Source organism: Haliaeetus leucocephalus, unplaced genomic scaffold (assembly GCF_000737465.1).
Source record: "Haliaeetus leucocephalus isolate CR32 unplaced genomic scaffold, Haliaeetus_leucocephalus-4.0 Scaffold41, whole genome shotgun sequence".
Taxonomy (NCBI): domain Eukaryota; kingdom Metazoa; phylum Chordata; class Aves; order Accipitriformes; family Accipitridae; genus Haliaeetus; species Haliaeetus leucocephalus.
In genome coordinates, this window is record NW_010972477.1 from 36,147 (window position 1) to 57,254 (window position 21,108).

Consider the following 21,108-nt stretch of genomic DNA (forward strand, 5'->3'; position numbering starts at 1 on the left):
GGACTTGCATTCAGAGAAGCCAACCTTTGCTGTTAGTTAATGTTGCTGCTGAACATATTTCCAGGGGTAGGTTTGGGGTGGGAGGTGTTCTGCCATAAAATACTTAGTGATGCACAGTGAAGTAGAGGTAGTGTTGCCGCAATAACCATTGGTCCGGTTTCTGTATAAGTAGCTCTAGTGTAAACCAGAAACACCAAGAAAGTCAGGGCAATGTGAAGGAAAGGTCAAAGGAAAATTAAGCTCCTCAAAATATTTGTGTTTTCATGTCTTTCTGCATTTTAAGATTTTGGAAAGAAATGTTAACGCTCTTTTGCATTTAATTAAATATTTTTAATAATGGGGGGAAAAAGCTCCCTCTGTGTAGTAATGTAACATTTTAAGCCTGGTATTTTCAGTGAGTTTTAATTAAAGTGGGTTCCAGCTCTTCTGTTTCTTACCTTTCTGGTAGGGCAGTACAGAACAGGTAGAATGTGCGTTGCAACATCATAAGGATGTTTGATCCTATACTGGTCTGCTGAAGATTTTGGCTGTTGCACGCCAAGTATGCCTTAGACATATTTGAGTTTTCTTTTCCTCCCAGCTACTTCATACTTTATCATGCAGTGAATTATGAAAAACCTTGTCAAAGAAATAAAAAGTGTTAGCAGAAACAATCCAAAATAAACACCTCCTGTAGGAAGTGGGGGATTCTCCATCACTTGCAGTCTTGAAATCTACACTGGAAATGTTTATGAAGAATATCCTGTCATATGAACAGCTGTTATTGGCTTGGTACAGAAATTATTGGAAGACTTTCTTTACCTTGTGTTACAAAAGGGGTAGATCTGGATGATCCAAGGAATTCCTTCTGACCTTGGAGTGTATCACTCCACAGGGTTTTAAAATAAAGCCGTTTCTAAGTTTGTAAAGAAAAGAATTGTTGACACATTTGCAAAATGAGAAAGAGGAAAGTTCTCATTCTTCCCTACTCCCCTTTCTACTCATTTCTTGCATGACTTCAAAATCCTGAGAAGGATTTTCCTCAGACTTCAGGGGAAAAAAAGTTCACCCCAATATGGGAGCAAAACTATGGAAAATTTCAGCCCAAGAAGAATGTCTCCAAGACTGTGAAAGCAGCCAGATTTAGATAAACTGTTTGCAGCTTCACTTCATTTGAGCTAAACAAACCCTTTATGTTCTATAGATCAATAGAGAATAACCCATATTCAGATTATGTCTACAGTTGCATTTTAGTTCCTGGGTTTGGGGCTGAAAGACCTGAATACCCAATGAAGTGGCTGGAAGTGTATGGAGTGCTCTTTTCTCTCTGCAAGGGTGAGTTAAAGCACTCCACTTACTCCTCAGGGCATCAGTAAAGAGTTATGTAAAAGCTCCCATAAGCAATGCAGGGAGGTTGGTTTTATGCAAAACTAAGCAGGCAGCTCTAATGCCACTAATTAAAGCCCCGGTGTATTGGATTTGTGTGGCAAGGTTTGTTAGCTGGTGGGCTACAGGGGTGGCTTCTGTGAGAAGCTGCTGGAAAATTCCCCTGTGTCCGACAGAGCCAATGCCAGCCGGCTCCAAGATGGACCTGCCGCTGACCAAGGCCGAGCCCATCAGTGATGGAGGTAGCACCTCTGGGAGAACGTATTTAAGAAGGGGAAAAAAACCTGCTGCACAACAGCAACTGGAAGAGAGGAGTGAGAACGTGTAAGAGAAGACAGCCCTGCAGACCCTCAGGTCAGTGCAGAAGGAGGGGGAGGAGATGCTCCAGGTGCTGGAGCAGAGATTCCCCTGCAGCCCGTGGGGAAGACCACGGTGAGGCAGGCTGTCCCCCTGCAGCCCATGGAGGTCCACGGTGGAGCAGATCTCCACCTGCAGCCCGGGGAGGACCCCACGCTGGAGCAGAGGGATGCCTGAAGGAGGCTGTGACCCCGTGGGAACCCCGTGCTGGAGCAGGTCCTGGCAGGACCTGCGGATCTGTGGAGAGAGGAGCTCACACCAGGGAAGTTTGTGAAGAACTGCAGCCTGCGGGAAGGACCCACGCTGGAGAAGTTGGTGAAGGGCTGTCTCCCGTGGGAGGGACGGACCCCACGGCGGAGCAGGGGCTGAGTGCGGAGTCCTCCTCCCCCTGAGGAGGAAGGAGCGGTGGAGACAAGGGGTGAGGAACTGACTCCAGCCCTCGTCCCCTGTTCCCCTGCGCTGCCAGCGGGAGGAGGGAGAGAATTCAGTGGAGTTGTGCCCAGGAAGGAGAGAGTGCTGGGAGGAAGGTGTTTTAAGATTTGGTTTTTATTTCTTATTACCCTACTCTGATTTTAATTGGCAATAAATTAAATTAATTTCCCCAAGTCAAGTCTGTTTTGCCCGTGATGGTAATTGGTTGAGTGACCTCTCCCTGTCCTTATCTCAACCCATGAGCCTTTCGTTGTATGTTCTCTGCCCTGTCCAGCTGAGGAAGGGAGTGATAGAGTGGCTTTGGTGGGCACCTGACGTCCAGCCAAAGTCAACCCACCACAACCAGTTGCAAAAGAGAAGTGTTAGCTGAGGAGTCAGTCACGCAATAATACAGTTAGCTCTGATGCTTTTTTTGAATAGTGGGACATAAATTTTTTTGCAGCTGGCTTTATGCAGATGTTTATTTCTGTAAACCCCAAAAGGACCTTTAGCTTAATTTTCAAATTATTGAAGGCTTTTTTATTGTTTATAGGGTGAAAGCCTGAGAAAAAGCCTCTGCAAAGAAGGTTTGGATAGCGACCACAATAGGGTGGCTGTGCATCAGGGGACTCTGGGCTATGGATCAGCCATCCCAGAGCTGAAAAATGTGCAGACCTGAAGATCATCTTAGGAGCCTGCTCTTCATTGTTGGTCATGTTCACTTTCAGCCTGGCTCCAGAAATAGCAATGAATGATTTCTTCTTCATGCCCTAGCAATTCTCTTAGCTCAGGAAGAAATACAGTATAACATTTTTCTGTATGGTGTTTACTTTTTTTGGTTTTCCATACTTGTCAATGGGCATATTCCTAGCACGGTCTTCCTTTTCCTATGTAAATGTAAGCAGTGGTGATCTGCTGTCGTTGAAATGTCTTTTGGTCTTGGGCTGGTTGAGAAAAAAAGGTCAGACATACTACCCTCTCTTTAAATTTTCTTAATAAAATACTGACATGAAAGAAAAACAGGATAGAGATTATTAATGGTTGTAAAGAAAACTTTAATTTAAAGATTTTACTGTCTTGTTATTTTATGTATACCTTTGTTACTGTAAGTTTTTTATGGAATACTTGCTAGTAAATGCTTTGTTTCTATTATTAGGAGTAGTTGTCATCAACTTTCAGTACAATGTTAATGTATGAAGATAGTAGATGGTGGAAAGAAGAAAGAGAAGTTTAAACCTTTCACTGTCATATCCTCTTACTCCTTTAGTGGCACATGCTATTTGAAAAACAAAGCAAAAGAACTGTGCTAAGAAATGTGAAATGGAAGTAAACACAGAAACTGCAAACTGAGAAGCACTGGGTTCTGCATGAGCAGCTAGATATGCCCTGGCTTGCTGGCTGGGCAGCATGCCTTGAGGGGGGATAGCTGGGAATTTGTGCTCCTCTGGGGTTCAGTTCTGTTCCTCAGATCTACTGAGAGCAACAATTTACTCCAGGACTGGCCTAAGTAATTTCCTGTACCAGAATCTGCTGCTGTGCAAAGTTTCCTGTGTGGATATCCACCCAGGGAAAATTGCGGTGTGCAGGGATCATGCTGCCATGCCAGGCTGGCAAGGATCTGTTTTCAGTGTTTATTCCTTGGAGCAAGGAAGCTGTTGTGAAGAGCCACGTACACCTGTATAGCCACATAAGTAGATATGTGAAGCTCTGAGGTTTTGTTAGTGTTTTAATGCTCTCATGAGTTCTTTGTGGCAATATGTCATTTACAATATTCTGTGATTGTGTATCCAGTGCTCTGGAGCACTGGTAGGTGAGTTGGGCTACTGAAGAAAAACAACGCATGTTTGAATGGTCAGGCCAACTTATTATTTCATGGTAGACGTAGAATTAACTGAAAATATGACTCCACTGCAATTATGTTGATGTAATGCCTCGACATGGTATGTAACAGCATTAGGAGTCTGCGAGAGGAGTACACACGGCATCAAGAGAAGGTGGATGTGCAGGGTGGGGATTTTTGTTGTCTGGTCAGAAAAGGAAAAAAACATTTTCCCATGCCTTCTATGATGGCAGTATCTTGACTTAAATATTCTGCCTGTCAAGGGAAGAAGAAACTTTTAATGTCTTCAAGTATCCCATGGTTTTAAACACTTCCTCAGGAGGGAGTGTGCCGTGACCCTCATCTATGAGACCTTCATGGGTCATTTCCCCTTCCCAAGGTTTTTTAAAAAAAAAAAAAGTCAAAAAAAAAAAAAAAAAAGTCATTTGACTTCTCTTTCAGACTACTCCATAGGAGCAGATTAGAGTCCTTAGTTGCCTTGAGGGACTTGTGTTTTACACTCATTCACAGGTGGCTAGGTATAGAGTAAAGCCAGTATTGTGCTGACCTTATGTTTCCTTATTATACGGAAACCTTATGTCACATCACATTTTCTTTTGTGTTTTCCTGCCTTTTTGACTAATGACAGGCAGCTGGGTTACAATAACGAGCACCCATGAGATCAAATATGTCCTTGCAGGTGATCAGGTGGTACAGACTGAGGTCCTGGATGCAGATGGCCAACTTTGGGGGCTGCCACAGTTCTCATGTGGACTGGCGGTGTATGTCTCTCCATAGTAATTGCAAGCTGTCTGGCCTTTTAGGGGGAATAAATCTGAACTATGCCACCTCATTTGTTGATGTACCTTTCCCATAAATTGCACAGCAGACATATTTCACAATTATCTTTTAGACAGAGATTGTCATGTTCTTTAGCTGCTTTGTTAACATTTTCTGAGAGAAGGGGGTAGTGGTGAGACAGAGGTCCTGGCACCAGACTGCTGCTGGCTCACACTGTACTCAGTGTGACGCTGGTTCCTGCTTGTGACCTTAGACCAATTGTTTGCTAGTTCTGTCATTATTTCCGTAGTTGATATAAAATGGAGACTGCAGTAGCGGTACCTCAAGGCTGTAATGAACCTGAAGAAGTGCAGAAGTTTCAGGGATTAAAAAAAAAGATTTTCACTTTCTCTTGCTAGAAGTGTATTTATCTGTAATCGTAAATTATTAAGAGCTATGATCTGGTTGGTTTAGAGGTTTACATCTGTGTGACAACCACTGTATCCCAAGACCCAGAAGTTATCCCAGGCAGAAGTTGGATGAAAACAAGGAGCATGAAGCCTTTGAAAGGCCTGTAGATACATCCTGAGTAACAATCTTTTCATAACGACCTGGGGAACACCCACAGAAGTGAATTCGGTCAGTTTGGGTTTGTTAGGAAAGCTGTTCTGCTTGTCTCTGCTGGCTGTAGGCTGTAGCACCTCCTGAGGAGTGTAGTCCTCTGGAGGTCTCTTCCAGCCACTTTAAATCAGACTGTAGTCCCTGTATTGTTGCTGAATGTAATCTTTAAACAGTTTCTAAAGCCACAGATTTCTTTCTACTCTAGAAACAAATGTACTCCTCTTATTCTTCTTCAATTTTACTCTCTGGAAGGATGGATCTTGAGTTGGGATTTCTGTCAAGGATCACATTTGTCTATACTACTCTTCTAAAAGAGTGTGAAGAGAGTTTACTTCAAGCAATTGATTCTGCTGTTGGAATATTTAGTTCATCCACTGTCTGAAAGTCCGTAGCTGAAAAAAACCTGTTTTATACTTCAAGTACACAATGCTTCATCAGAAACATAACAGGAAAAAAAAGAAGTGAAGAAAACATTATGTGACATTTCAGGTTGAGTCATGAACTTCCATTACAATACAGTTCTTAACATTCGGTCGATCGCTAAGTAATCCCTTCCTTAAGTCTGTTGTTGAATCAGTATGTTTTATTTAAATATTTATTTAATAAATAAATAATTAGTAATTAATAAATAAATATTTAATTAAAAATACGGGTTATATATTTACTTAAATAAAACATACTCGTTTCAAACAAAATAGCAGAAAACCCATCCAACACCTCTGGAAGTAGACATAGGCTATTGAGAAATTGCGAAGCATTATTTCTATACTGCCAGCAGTAATTTAAGAACTTCACAAAGGAATGTAAAGAACAATAATTTGTATTCCTGCTCTGAAAAATTCCCCATTGAAGTATGAGTTCAGAATAATTGTCACAGTTCCAGCAGTCACTGGAAAGCTGAGGAACTCTGAACCAATGTGAGACTGAATAGTTGATGCCCTCCGTAATGTTCTCCATTGATTTGCACTGATGAAATGAAGAAGCTTAAATTGCTTCCTTTCATGCTTTTCTTGCTCTGCAGGAAGAAGACTCTAATGTCCAAAATTGTTAACTGTCTAAAATTACGTTGCCAATTCAAAGCAATAATGTAATGCCTCAAACTGTGATAAAGGACGGCATTGAACTGCACTTTTAGTTTTGAATATTACATTTCCGTGGCTAATATACATCTTCCATGCAGCTGACACAAGGGGAAAAAAAAAAGTTATTAAAAAGGATTCAGCATCAAAGCAGGGGATAATGAAAAGTTGACTTCTGTGTTAAGCTAGCTCTCTAGATAACTTCTTGGACATAGGGAGAGATCAATCCACCCTGCCAACAAGTTTACCTTGCTCCTGCCTCTCCATGTGCTGAGGCATGTTTTTTCTGGGCCAATTTTGAATGCAAGTGTAACACTTCTTTCAAGTACTATATTTATTGCAAGCTTCTGTTTATTCCCAGCATCCTTCCTTTGTGTTGGGTTCCTGTCATTGCCTGGCTCTGTGAACTTCAGTTGCCTCATTTCCTCGGTTGCTTTCACACTATATGGTGATGTTCTTGCTTCCTGTCTCCCCCGCCAGGTCCTGCTCCTCTTATAAAGAAAAGCGTCAAAGGGACAGTTAGTAGCTGCAAACAAAAGATGACCTTCTGAGGCACATATATTGTAGCAAGTGTTATTTAAAGATTGGCAGGTGTGACTTTAGTTTTTGTACCAATAGCATTATTTCTTCTTTGTGTACTTTTACAACAGCCTCTAGACTTGAAACAATACAATCATTCATGTTAGCTTTCTCTCTGAGGGTGGACCACCATGTGCTTTGTTTTCCCTATAAATGCAGGTATACATTTCACTGTGTGGCAGGTAGAGATATCCAGCTGGACCAGTTTTTGAATCATCTTTGTTAAGCCCAGGTAGAAGGCTGTGCTTTGCTGGCCACTTGCTGACCTGCTGTCAGGACTCTCAATGCATTAACAGCACCCTGAACAGCCCCACCAAGTTCTCCCTTGCCCCCTGCCTGGGTGCCCCATTGTGCCCTGAGCTACCTCATAAGCGGTCCTGGCTTATTGGCTGTTTTCCTGTATGTGCTCTGGACCTACATACTGGGTTGCCTTGTCTCCCATCCTGTATCTGGCCCTATCTCCTTCTGCTGTTGTCTGCACTCCCTGGTTCATCCCCTTCCATGTTGGAGCCATTGATGGAGCCCGTTTCCCACCCGTGGCCCTGCCTGCCTCAGGGGACGCCGCTGGGGTCACCCCAGCTCCTCACCAGTCATCACCAATTTTTTCTTCCCGAGTGTGTTTCAGACTTTTTCATAGCAGAAGTTTAGGCTTTGCCCATCTCTATAGCAATTTCATGCTAAATTATCACTTCATTGTCTCTGTTGAGGGTTTAACATCCTAGTGTGATTAGCTGGAATAAGAATTTGGCTCACAGAAGTAATTTTTCATTTGAAAAATAACCCAGAGCTGCAGTTTGTGGGGGTACGAAGTAGGCTGGTAAGGGCAGCAAGGATAAAGGCTTCGATCCTTAAGCACAGGCTGCAGCAGGGGGAGGACCAGCTAGCTCCCTACAAGAGTTGAGCAAAGTGTCTTGTGTGGCTGTTGAGAAATACATTGCTTCAAGCTTCCACAGCCCTGTAGGAAGCTATCTGTGTTAAGACTTATCTCTCTGAGTTGCAGGCAGTGACACTGTGGGTGTTAAGTCAGCTCTGTTTCAGTAACTCAGTGTCCTGGTTTTGGCTGGGTTAGAGTTAATTCTCTTTCCAGTAGCTGGTATAGTGCTATGTCTTGGATTCAGTATGAGAAGAATGTTGGTAACACACTGATGTTTTCAGTTGTTGCTAAGTAGTGTTTAGACTAAGTCAAGGATTTTTCAGCTTCTCATGCCCAGCCAGCGAGAAAGCTGGAGGGGCACAAGAAGTTGGCACAGGACACAGCCAGGGCACCTGACCCAAACTGGCCAACAGGGTATTCCATACCATGTGACATCATGTCCAGTATATAAACTGGGGGAAGTTGGTCTGGGTGGGGGCGGATCGCTGCTCGGGAACTAACTGGGCATTGGTTGGGGAATGTTGAGCAATTGCATTATGCATCACTTGTTTTGTATATTCCAATTCTTTTATCATTATTATTATTATTATTATTATTTTCTTCCTTTCTGTCCTATTAAAATGTTCATATCTCAGCCCATGAGTTTTACCTTTTTCCTTCTGATTCTCTCCCCCATCCCACTGGAGGGGGGGTGAGTGAGTGGCTGCGTGGTGCTGAGTTGCTGGCTGGGGTTAAACCACAATACTCGGTTATCATGTCTGGTAAGTCAATGTATGTCAGTCAGCTCCTCAGCAGACTGACAAGGTCAAAACTCAATGAATGCTCTGTTATAGTACCTAAGGATCAGCCCCTTTTCTCCCAACAGCTGGCGTAGCAAACCTTGGCTTTTACCTGAAAGGACAGAAATGGTAAGTCCTTTCACGTGTTTCTCTCGCTGTCAGGACCAGTTTCTGCACTCTCAGCTCTGTGGCCATATCCTTACCTGGTCCACCTCCACCCCTCCTGCCAGCACTGTGCTTGTGTTGGTGATACAAAACTGTGTGCCCTAACATGATGCAAAATTGGAAGAGAGAGATGTTCCTTCAAGAAGTGCTTGCTGATGGTATTTGTCTGAAGCTAGGTATAGAGATTATGCAGGGAAAGAAGTGGGTTTGATGAAATATATTTGAAGAAACTGTTTTGTCTTGCAGTCCTGTTATTCAAAGCAGGAGAGCTTAGACCTTCGTGGGACCTTTGTGGGCTTTCCCATCAAGTTTCAGGATTGCTCAGCATCTTCAGTCTGAGGTGTCTTGGCCACATACATTTCACTTGCCCCCCATAGAGGGCTTTTAGCGAAGTCTTTGGAAGGCAGCCACATGATGCTTGTGTTAGCTCATCTTTTCCTTCTGTTTTCATACAGACCCTAGTGAAATGAGGCTTTTGAGCTTGTAAATGCCCAGGAAGACAGATAACAGAGAAACCATACCCCAACTGTAACCAGTGTTTTTCTGATGCAGTAGGATGCCTCTTGACATTGTGTCAGAGCATAGGTGAAGTTATTTCCATGGGAGTTTCTCATGCATTAGATACCCTGAAGTGTCTGTGCATTCCTGCCGGAAAACCTGTAATGGTATAACTTGGCGTTTACATAAAAGATGGGTGAATTTCACATGATCTTTAATACCACCTAGCCAATAGGTAACTTTATGTAACATTTAAATACTTGGAGAAACATTGGTACACTTCTGTAACATCAATTTGTTCAGTATTTAAAATCAGATTTATAAAAGAAATGTGGGTAATAAGATTTATCAGTATGAAAAAATGATAGTAATAGAGTATTAATCTCTCCTGTGTTTCCAGCAAATCATAGATGCATGACTGCAGAGCAGCAGTTGCCATTTCAAACTGCGGTTTTAATTGTTTTCATGAACTGTATGTCAGAGCAGGTCTTGCTGCTATCAATAAAACTTCAGATTCTGCAGAGAGGCAGATATTTGGTTAGTGCATAACTTCCAATATAGATCTGATGTCCTGACGACGGTAATTGGCAGGATTGTCTTTAAATAGAGGTAAGAAGTAAGGTCTTGACTTGAGGTTCAACTTGAAGTCATTATATGTTCTTTTTTTCTTACAAAAATTATGATTGATAAAAATATGGTTTTGAATCAGACATTGCAAATTTTGAAGAATATATATAGGATTACACTGATGTAATTGCTGGTGAAAAACTGGACACAAACAAGAATTACTTGATATCTGTATTTTGAGAAAGTATTGGAGCCACTCAAAAATCTTACTCTCCTGTCAGTAATTGCAGCATCCTGAAGAAATGTTCAGACAAGGGAAAATAATATTCTAACATTTCCCTCGTATACTTATACAAGGCTTTCAGAATTATTGTTACAAAGTGTTTGGATGAACGTGCAGTAGGAAGAACACACAGCAATTCATATGCTGCTTCAGATTTATGAAGTAGTTGCAATACAAAGACTTTCAGTGCTACTGTTAAGCCTCTGGGAAAAAATAACAGTGAATAATGAAAATATAGCAGAAAAATAAGCATTGAGAAATACATATCCATTTCACAGAAAACCAGGAGTTTATATACTTGAAAAATTATAGGACAGTTACCCTCTCATGTATCCCAACAGTGACTTTACATATTGCTGTGAATCCCATTCTGAATTCCCTTTCAAATGTCAGAACAAAGTCTGTTTACAAAAGGATAGTGGATATTAGATAATAAGAGGCTGCAGTGAAGGTCTAGGATCAGATTTTTTTTCATATACAAGATTTTGAAGTAGGTTGTTAATAAAATCTAGTTTTTTTCCTGGTCTTCTTATTTTCTATTACTTTGTCCTATTTTTCTTATCTTTTCTTTTTCTTTCCAAAGGCTCTTCAAACCTATTTTTACCCATCTTTCATTCAATGGTGCTTTTCTTCACCTCTTGCTCTGGCTCCAAGCTGGTTGGTCCTTTTCCATCTGATTCCACTAATGCTAGGGGTGATAATACATGCTGCCAGAGTGTATGGAGAAAATAAAAGTTAAAGGCCATTGCTGTGGTCTGTTATTAACATGATTTAGCTTGCAGGCAACTGGTACAGTTAAACTGAACCTCCTTTTGCATCCTTTAAATGTTGGTTCAGGTAGGAGTGTACAGCAACTGTTTATTTCGGGATTATGGCAACATTTTCCAGCACTGTGACTCACTTTGCTTCCTCTGTGTATCTTCTAATGAGATGTGATGGCATCAGTCTTTCAAGAAATAAGCTGAACTTGCCCATTCTTAAAAGAGCTACTGGAAAAGTCACACTTTTTGTATAAACTAGCAAGGCCAACAAGCTGTAGTCTCCTGATTAAATCTTTGTTCCGAGTTGAATATCTGGGAGTAAAGAAAAGAAAGAGGGCTGGGCACGATAGCACATGGTGGTCTGGATTGTTGTTTCACCCTTCTCTGAACTCTTTTCGTTGAGGATAGGTGCAAAACATTCTGTGTTACTTTATTACAAGCAGATCAGAAAATGCAAAAAGCACGTTTTCCTGTGAGCAGGGGGATTTGCGAGCACAAACTTTATTCGGTACTTGGTTTATCACAGCTTCCCTGCCTGACATTGGGGTAGTCACTCAACCTCTTGTCTGTAAAACATGGACATGTTGTTTTCTCCTACAAGTTCTCTTTCATTGTAAATCCTGTTTTATTTGCCTCACCATGATCTCATGAGGACTACTGCAGCAATAACTGTGAAGGATCTAGAGATCAGTGACAAGAATTGATAGAATAAGAATTGGAGTACAGTCTGTGGTCCTCGAGGGGAGCATCTAGGGCACCTATGGGCATCTAGACTGTTTCCTCAGGATGGATGGTGTTGGCTTCCTTGTAAAGTGTATGCTTTTAATTTGATCTTCAGTTTTCTGCAGTTGATAAGGCACATTTTCAATTGAGGATTAAAGAAAAACCTACCCAGGGAGTCAAGTATATTTACTAGTATAACAGCTAATAGCCTGGAAAGAAAAGTGCTCTATTTGTGAAAGAGATACAGCCATCAGAATGTATAATGGAGTTTCAGCTCTGCGTGTTTGGATGCAACACAATTTTCTGATACATGGATTCCTGCTCTTCAGTTTCAGTACATTTTGGCTCATTAGTAACTAAGACAGAGATTAATGCTTGTCTGTAAGAAAAATATGTTCATTAGAAGGATCTAAATTGTTCTCAGATGTATGTACACAACAATTTGCAGTTAACTCAGTCGAGAGCTTGGTATACCTCCATGACCGTGCTGTCTAGATCAATATGATTGGGGCTGATATTCTGCTATGTATATCTCGATTCATTTTACTGGAGTGACGCATAGGGTATAAACAAGGAGCAAGAGGCACCCATCTGTGTGAAATTACTCATTTCTGATGTGAGGTTAACACTATAAAGATTTGTCAGGAATTTTTTTTCAGTGGGACATCAAAAATAATTTCCCTGTCCCTAACCCTTAATGTTGGAAACTACAGGAAAGAGTGGTGTGGACAGACCCATAACCAGTCTGCATGACTCAGCCATTTAAAGGATAGATAAAAAAGAATTTAAAACCAGGATGTTCTCTGAATGTTCATTCTTCCATTCAGACACACTCTTTAATAAAACTGAAACTAATGTTTGAATGAATATTTTGAGTATTCTGTTGAAACCTAGATTATGCTCAAGTTTGCTTGTATCTGCACTAATTCTTTTATGTAATAGCACGGAAGTATCTAACTCATCTCTCTCTTTTTTCACCCCCCTAGTTAATGGTCTAATGACGCTTGGATTCACAGGTGAGCTTTACTTCTAAAATTCAAACTTCTGTTTCTGTTTTGTTAATGGCAGCCATTGGAGAAACGCTTCCATCCTATCTGATTTCAGTTAGTCAACTGTCATGCATTTTTTACAGCTGGTCTTGTTCATCAGCTGTGTGAACTGAGAGTGTTGTTGTGTTTTGTAAAGGTCAGTCTCAATAGAGGTGGTAAAACTGTAGAATTATTTATAATTTTGAACCCCTTTGGCCAGGGATTTAGACAGAAACTCTTGTCAGATTGTTCCTGTCGAATGACTTTATCAGAGCTTTTTCTATAACCCTGCAAAATACTGAGGCTCTAAAGAGAGCCAACCAAAACCACCAAGGCCATGGAAAATCCATTTAAACACCCTGCTGGGAAGGATCTGGAGTAAATTGTCAGCACACATGACGTAATGGAGGAGAAACTTGTGTTCTGTTGGATTTATAGGGTTATAAATCAAGTGATAGCTGGCTGTTTAGAATACCCTGCCAGGGAAGGCAGCTTTGCTTAACTTTTGTCAAAGCATCAATGCAGGATTGAAGTTGCCAGCTATGCAATTTTCATATCTGGTTTTGAATTCTGCCCAGCTTTAGTGTTCCTCTGCAGTTCTAGCTGTGGAAAGTATAACTTACAACTGCTGCAGCTGCCAAATGAATTGGCGGGAGCGCTTAAATAGGCAGGGTCCATGCTATCATGTTAACTTCCCAAGAACAAAATTACGCTGCCCCTGTTTCGTAACTTTCACCATTTCTATCACTGGTGATTAACTGTAGTTCTGTTTTTTTTCTGGCACGGATGAAAGCTTAGCATCAGCTTTAAGAGCTCTGGCAGTCAGACGTGACGAAGGAGGTAGGGTCAGGTTGCAGCGAGTCAGCCGTACGCCTGGAGAGGTTTGTGCTCTGAATGAAATAGTGGGCTTAGGGTCTCCGGCGTGTCACAGGCTGTCCAGCTGTGGGCCTGCTGCTCTGCGAAAGTATGTGAAAGCCAAGTATTTCTTTGGTCAGGTGTGATGGCTGTCTCTCGTTTGGCACATGGCATCACTGAGTTAGTGACTTCCCCAGCTAAGGAGTCAGCTGCGATAGCTGGAGTTAGACTGCAAAGCGCTCCTGCCCAGGCTCCAAAGGAGCCATCTCCTTCGTGGGTGAGACACTTAATGTGCACTCCAGCCTGTTTTACAGCCACACGCCCCATTTCAAATGGAGATGTTCACGTTTCTGATTGATGGCTGGGTCATGGTGTGAGGCCTGAAACCAGTCCATCTTGCCTTAGGCTTTTTTGGACTAATAGTAAGGAACAGTGCCCTGTTGAGAGTGAGGGCTGTGCCTGACTTCTCATCAGGCGAAGGCTTGCATGCTTTTGGCCTCACTTCGCCTGGCAGCATGTTTGGCTGTCACCACACAAAATTAGAACCACCAGCTCTGTTCAGCAATGACGGGATCCTGCTTTCAAAGTAACTAATAGAAGGAAAAGAAATACCTCCTCTCCCTGGTGTAAATAGGGTCTCAGTGAATATGTAGGTTCAGAAGGAAAAGGTGCAAGACCTGATTCTACTTAGAGTTCTTTTTTCTATGGTTAAAAAAGGATGAAGCGGTCTGTTCTTCTTGGCTTTATTCTTAAAAAAACCTGTTCCTCCGGAGTTCTCAGGAGGTTGCCTGACACATGGGTTTGTTAGGGTTGCAGGTTTTTTTCAGGTAAAGCCTTTTCTCAGATTTGTGCTGCTGTAAAGAGAAGAAATCATCCTAGTTTTTTTCTGACTGATTTAATTTAGGCATTTGTATTAAATATGTTGACATACATATACTTACAGGTAATCTTTAATGTTCTACAAAATGTATGCATTTTGTATATAGAAGAACAATCAAAATAGTGGCATTTACAAAGGTAAAGCAAGACATATTTAACTACTTAATAAAACCAAAATGTTTCAGCCTTATCAAAATAAAATGCTTTAGTTAGTCTGAATAGATTTTTTTCAGAGTTTTAATTTTATAAGAAATACCAAAATACTATCTTTGTATTCCAATGCAGGCATGGGCTGGCCAAGAAAAAAAATTGACTTTGACTCTAAATACTGTGGAGTTGCCATTACAGGTTCCAAAAGATACAGACTTGCTCAAGTAAAGGTTGACTCTTTCTTTGCAAGTAGCTGTACGCTGTAACATCAACATCTAATAATGGTAGATAATGCCTTTAGTGGATATCCTAAAGAAAAAGCTTAATTGTGAATTCCAGCCCCTTAGCTGGTAAGATATACAAATGTTTCTGATGTTGAAGTACATTTAGTCATACAGTTAGTTGAATGGGATGCATCTGTGTAAGCTTGAGAAGTGCTTTCTACACTGAAGTACATGATCAGTAACTCCAGTCAGCTTTTAAGTAAAAATGCAAATGGGCAATAGTAAGTTAGTATGAGTAGAAGCTAAGTAAGATTAGAAAAGTGACTAGGTAGGTTGCTCTATGCTAGGTCTAAAAGATGATGCTATATATGGTAACCTGTAGTATTATATACTGTTATGTTTTTAATAAATTTATGTAAAGGTATATTTTATCTGTTTTCTAAAATTGTTTAGAAATTTGAATGTTAGGTTCACAACAACGTAAGTGGCAATCAGAACTGTGTGAAGGAATTTGCGAGTGATGTGATCACACTTCTATTTCAATGTTTGAGATTTAAGGTGCTTTCTGATTTTACCTAGGTGCACGTCAACAGACTAATCTCTGCAACGAATCTCTCATGTTAGAAAAGTTGCCTGCCTGTGGAAAATCCTTTGAAGAGATGATGAAGAAAGTGGACTCTAAAAAATGGTGCAACCTGACAGAATTTATCATGTAAGAGTTAGTTTTGGTTTTGGTAGTCTCACCTTATAATAGTGTTTGTCTTTTAAAAAAAGGATCACCTCAAATACCAAGAACAATGTAATACCTACATCCTTAATAGATCCCTAATGCATGTAAAATATTTGTGTTCTGAATCAATTGAAATCGTCCTGTATCTGGTTGCCAGTTGCGGAGGCCTAAGCTGCAGCTCTTAAGTCCCTGCAATATGGCCACAGGCGCACAGAGAGACCCAGCTCTTAACTCGAAGAGTCCACAAAATAGACCAATTTAATGAAAACTAACCAGTGGGCTAACCAATACTAGCTGCTATTGCTTTTACCTCAGACAGTTGTGTTTATATTTAATCTATATTTCTGTGCATTTTAGGCAAATGTTACTTAAGTCAATTTTTTTTTCTGTGAAACCACTAAAGCAGTATGCTTTTAGAATCATGCTATTCTGTTTTCTCTGTTGGCAGCAGTGCAGTTCCCTCCTCTGATTTCCTTTTTTCAGTAAGATGACAGGAACATTTCATCATGCACTGTTTCAGAAATCCACCTCTTGTGTGAGATCGTCCTGTCCAAATGTAAAATGATTTGTCCTATTGATCCCGCTGGAGTTTGTTTCTTTGCCTCCCAGATAGAATGGAGAGAATGAGCACTACCCATTTTGTTTCGATGTCTAAAATACTGCAAGACTGACAGTAGTGAGGGTGGCATTATTATTTTCTTACCTCTATTCCTGTTCTGTAGTTGCTGGAGGTATTTAAACATCTCTCTATAAAGCTGCATACTTCAAACTCTGCTCTGGAGGAAACTCACAGGGCTTGTGTAATTGGTGGTATTTTTGGCTTTGTGGAGCATCTGCTTCTTCAGAGCATGTCTGCTCATGCATAATGCTTGCTTTTCGGAAGCACTGAGTACCCTCTACACCAACCGAAATCAGAGGAAATGGCAGGTGTTCAGCACTTCAGAAAACGAGACTCAAGTGAATTAGCGCTGGTGGGGTATGAGCCAGCCTGCAGCAGAACATCTCCCTGGGTTTGAAACTGTGCTGGTGCTGTTTCGGGGGCTGCTCCTGAGGCAGGGCAGCCACAAGTTCGCTGTCATCACACCTGTTACAGCGTCATTTAGCCCCAGATATGTTCTTGTCTCGTATGATCATTGATCTTGTCTCCTATTTAGTATCACCTCATGTGATGCAAGATTTTGCAGTCACCTCATGCAAGGTTTTACCTAGCTGATCACCAGTAGACCTGATGGGTAACGAAATGTTGGACTGATATGCTATGTTGCAGCAATTCCCCATGGTTCTCTTGCCACTGACGCCTCTGTTGAGATGTCCCACCTGTTGATAATGTTTCATAATCTGACAGCATATTAACAACTTAGATGCTATTCCTTCTTAGCACTTTTATTTGCACACCCTAGATGACTTTACAACCTTGCAACCTTTTAAGAGGTAGATTATTAAAATTTATGGCACTGGAGTGAAACGTGCACTCATGCGGCTCTCTCCAACCATGGGGAAGAGCAAGAGGAGGTAAGCCCTTCTTATCCAGCTTGCAGAAATTGCATTCATATCTGACAGAGAAATGTGTGTATACAAAGGAAAAGAAAATCCTTGCAATGCAGGTACTGCTAGATTTATTTAACAAGTATCTGTATGTTATGGGGCAATAATTTTAATTTTCCAACTCATCTAGGTACAAGTCGTTTTACTTATTTTGAAGGAAGCACTTTAATTTTGCTCCATTTGATATTCATTACAGTTGTATTATAATCACAAAACAGAGTTCTTTGCTGATACCTTGTTCATAATTGATAAGTGTCCTCAACTAATGGGACTACTTGCAGCAGAAAAAGGTACCTGCAGGAGTCAAAATATTAGACTCTGCCTTTGCTAATGCAGGTGAAAAAGCAGGCAGCTTTTCTCAAGCCTTGTGCTAAAGTTTCTTCAAGAGTTTGAATATTTTGGTGCAAGATTTTTCCAAGGTTTGGAGGTGACTGCAGTCTCTGAGTTCTACTGACTTTCACATAGAGTTAAGAATCCACCTTACTTTTATCCTTTCCAATTGCACTTCCCATTTAGTGTCATTTTCATTCCCTGTACAAGAAAATTCCTGCCTATCTATGGAGATTGTTTTGTCTGGAGAAATCGGTCAGTCTGAGGCTTTGTTCATTTTTCCCTATGTGCAGTACCAAAAGAAGAATTCCAGCCTCTTCCAAAACAAAAATGTTTTACATTTTTCAATAATATACAGTTTTTTAAAACTTCTTTCTATCACTTACATTTCAAGTTCTAGCTTGGGAGATAGTAGTAGTAGGAATTTATTTCCTGAATCACGTATTAAGCAAGCATTATCAATCTGATTACAAACTTATCTTAAGGGATCGTTGCACTGAAGGAACAGCACATTTACCTCTACCTTTAAGAATTTTACTCTTTTGCGAACAGATGTGATTTGATGTCATGCTTTATATAAGGGCTAATTTCTTCTAGCTCATTGAAGGAACCCTGATGGATGGGACTGAAACACTTCTTTATTTGGAGTATTCTGACAAGTTAATGAAAAAATGGTATTTCTAGCCACGGTCACTTAAAATTCAGGTATTTAAACCTGGTAGTATTAGTTTACCCTGATTTTACATATAGCCTCTAGCAGTAAAATTTAGTCAGCTTGGATCAAATAGTGGGTTAAAACTGTGAGGTTTGTATGAAGGAAACTGTTTTTTCATACGGTAATTTCTGCATGGTGCTTTTCACTTACAAAAATCTTGCAAAATTTGGCTTTGTATCTTATATCAAAATGTAATCGTTTATGGAAAACTGCTTCCTTTCTCAACTCTTTGTTTTATGGAGGAGTTTTAGCTCTTCAGAGTAAGTGTCTGTCCTTGGTTATGGGATTGTAAATAGCAATTATCTGCATTGCTTTGCTGTTTGGCCAAACAGTCATGAGAGAGATTTCAGTGACTTCAATTTGCTGTAACTTAATTATACTGTAAGATCTTCTGACAGCTCTGTTATTTATGTCTTAACTTTATACTTAACAAACCTGTGTTCTTTAAAAAGCAGCCTTTTGACTGATTTTAAACAGACAAGGCTCTCGTGTGGCAGCTGGTACTGGAAACCAATATAAGAGTTTTAGCCTCCACAGTTGATCTTGATCTTGCTAGAAATGTATAACAATCACATATAAGCCTTAAAATTTCAGGTAAAGTTTTACAGAAGCAATATCAGGAGACAGTTTCCCTATTAATTTTAGCATTTTTCTGTGAGGATTCATGCAGAAGTTAGGATACAAATACTCTGGGTCAGATTGTCCAAAGGTATTTGAAAGCTTAAATATGATGAGGGATCAAAGTGGGATTTTAAAATATCTTAAGTCATTTAGCTGTGGTGGGTTTCAGTGGTTCTTGTTGGACACTAGAATATGAAGGACAACCAGAAACACCTTTCAGGAAAGGTAAAACCTTCAAAAAACAGCTGGAGACATTCATGGACAAAAGAGGAAGGGATCAGCTGTTCACAGTTTTGCTGATGCTTTTAGGCTATTCAGAGGGAGCCCTGAAGATGAAAATGCAACTAGGTGGTTTAAATGACAGGAAATTATGGTACATGGCAAGTAAGCAAGCAGAGACTGAAGTGTGGGTGAAAGCTATGGGGACTTAACAAAAGCAAATATGCTTTTCATTCGCTAGAAGACTGGAAATTACAGAAAGCTTTTTATTCTTAATGTGTAATATTTCTGTTATTTTATATATATTTATAATAACATATATATTATACATTACTGTTATAGATAAAATAACATCTATATTATATTCTTAATATTTAGCAACTGCAGCTAAATATGTAAAATCTGCTACTGTCCACAAACCTAAGCCCATTATTAATGGTCAGAGTTTTTCTCACCAGGCTCTATGAGATAAATCCTGGTCTGGTTACAATGGGACTGTGGTTGAAAGGCCAGGACTAATTCCCGAAGCCAGTGGCCAGATGAAGATAGGAGTACCCAGAGCTGTCTTACACGAACTTGAAAAAATGTTGCTTATTGTAGTTGCGTAGATTACTTTCTATTCTTAGCTAATGAAAGTGTTTTCTAAATAATTCTAACTAGATCCTGGAAACACTTTAGCTAGAACAAACAGTCTCTAAACAAATCTCCGTGTCTCTCCCAGCCCTAACCCCTATGGAAATATGGGCCTGAAATGTGCTAATGCTAGTTCTCAGCAGCTCATTAAGCTTTTGGCCTGCTCCCAAGCATCAGTATCTCCTCTCTCTTCTGCGTCCCCATTTTCCAAACACTTCTGAGTGTAATTACTACCATTTCAGTGATTTTGAGGCCAGAGAGATGGCTATGGCCATCTGGTCTGCACTGTTGAATAATACAGGCTACACAATCTGCTCGGTAGTCACTATTTAAAACCCTGTAAGAGTGAGTGAGTAACTTATGGGAAGGTGTTGCGGTCAACTCTGCATTTAAAAGGTATCAAGTTAGTATTGATTATTTACATCTATAGACAGATTGTTCCAAAGGGTTCACTGTTCACAGTCAGAGGAAAATGTGTCTGTCTTCTCATCAGTTTGCCTGACTCCAGTTCCCAGCGATTATACCTTCTTACATATTTCCCTGATACAGTAAAATTCCTTCTTTTGTCAGAAATCCTTTTTTCCCAGTTAAATACAAATAAGTCACACTTAAGTCACCTCTCAATCACTTTTTTTTTTTTTTTGATAAATTAAGATCAAAGTTTTACAGCCTGTCATGATAATGAATGTATTTCAGATTTCTTGAACCCTTTGCAAGTTTTGGCAGTTTTTCTTTTGTAGAGTGGATTCCAGTCTAGAATTGAACATTTCACCCAGCAGTAGTTTGCATAGTATTATGTATGGACTCCCTATTTTTTCCTCTAATCTTAATGGGTATTCAGCATTTTTCTTCTGCCAAAATATTTGTGTATTGCATTAACCCTCCTAGCTACCTTGTAATTCCAGGAAGACGTGCTCTACAAGCTGTATATGATTTTAAGTCCTTCTCAGAGTGACTTGTAAGTGTGACGTACATTATTTGTTTCTGGATCTATCATCTTGCACTCACCAGTGTTAAAATGCATATGATTTAGGTAACTCCATGTTTGTAAATCATCCAAATCAGTCTGTGTAACTACACCTACATCTTCTACTCCTTCTTCACTATTTACTATGCTATTTGCATACTTCAGCAAAAATTATTTTTTTGCCTCACTTGGTCGATTAAGATATTGGGCCAAAACTTTTGCACCTGCCTTCTATTAATGGCAATTACTTTTTATAGTTAGTTTTCAAGTTCCATTTATTTTTAATTCAAGGACTACCATTGATTATTAATGGTTGTTTTTCATTGAAATGTTTTAAACAAAGTTTGATAAAACGTTCAGTCTTTAAACGTGAATGAATGAAATACAGTGATTATAAGGAAGCATGTGGTATCTGCTCACACAAAAGTCCCAAAAGGTTAATTTGAAAAATCCATAAAAGTGTTTTTTGGACTCCATGTATACATTTCTGGTTGATTGGCTGCTGTGAAACCAAACACTGTAGAGGTAAAAAATACAGATCTATATGGCAT

General features: G+C 40.1%; 1 protein-coding gene across 1 annotated transcript in view; it reads left to right on the forward strand.

The window, feature by feature from the left end:
* Positions 1–12,652: 12,652 nt before the first annotated feature.
* RAMP3 (receptor (G protein-coupled) activity modifying protein 3) overlaps positions 12,653–21,108 on the forward strand; it is a 35,705-nt gene continuing 27,249 nt past the window's right edge. The window contains exons 1-2 of the mRNA XM_010576744.1: positions 12,653–12,677; positions 15,377–15,509. Coding sequence (XP_010575046.1) covers positions 12,659–12,677; positions 15,377–15,509 — 152 coding nt within the window. The 5' untranslated portion in view covers positions 12,653–12,658. The remainder of the gene's footprint in view (positions 12,678–15,376; positions 15,510–21,108) is intronic.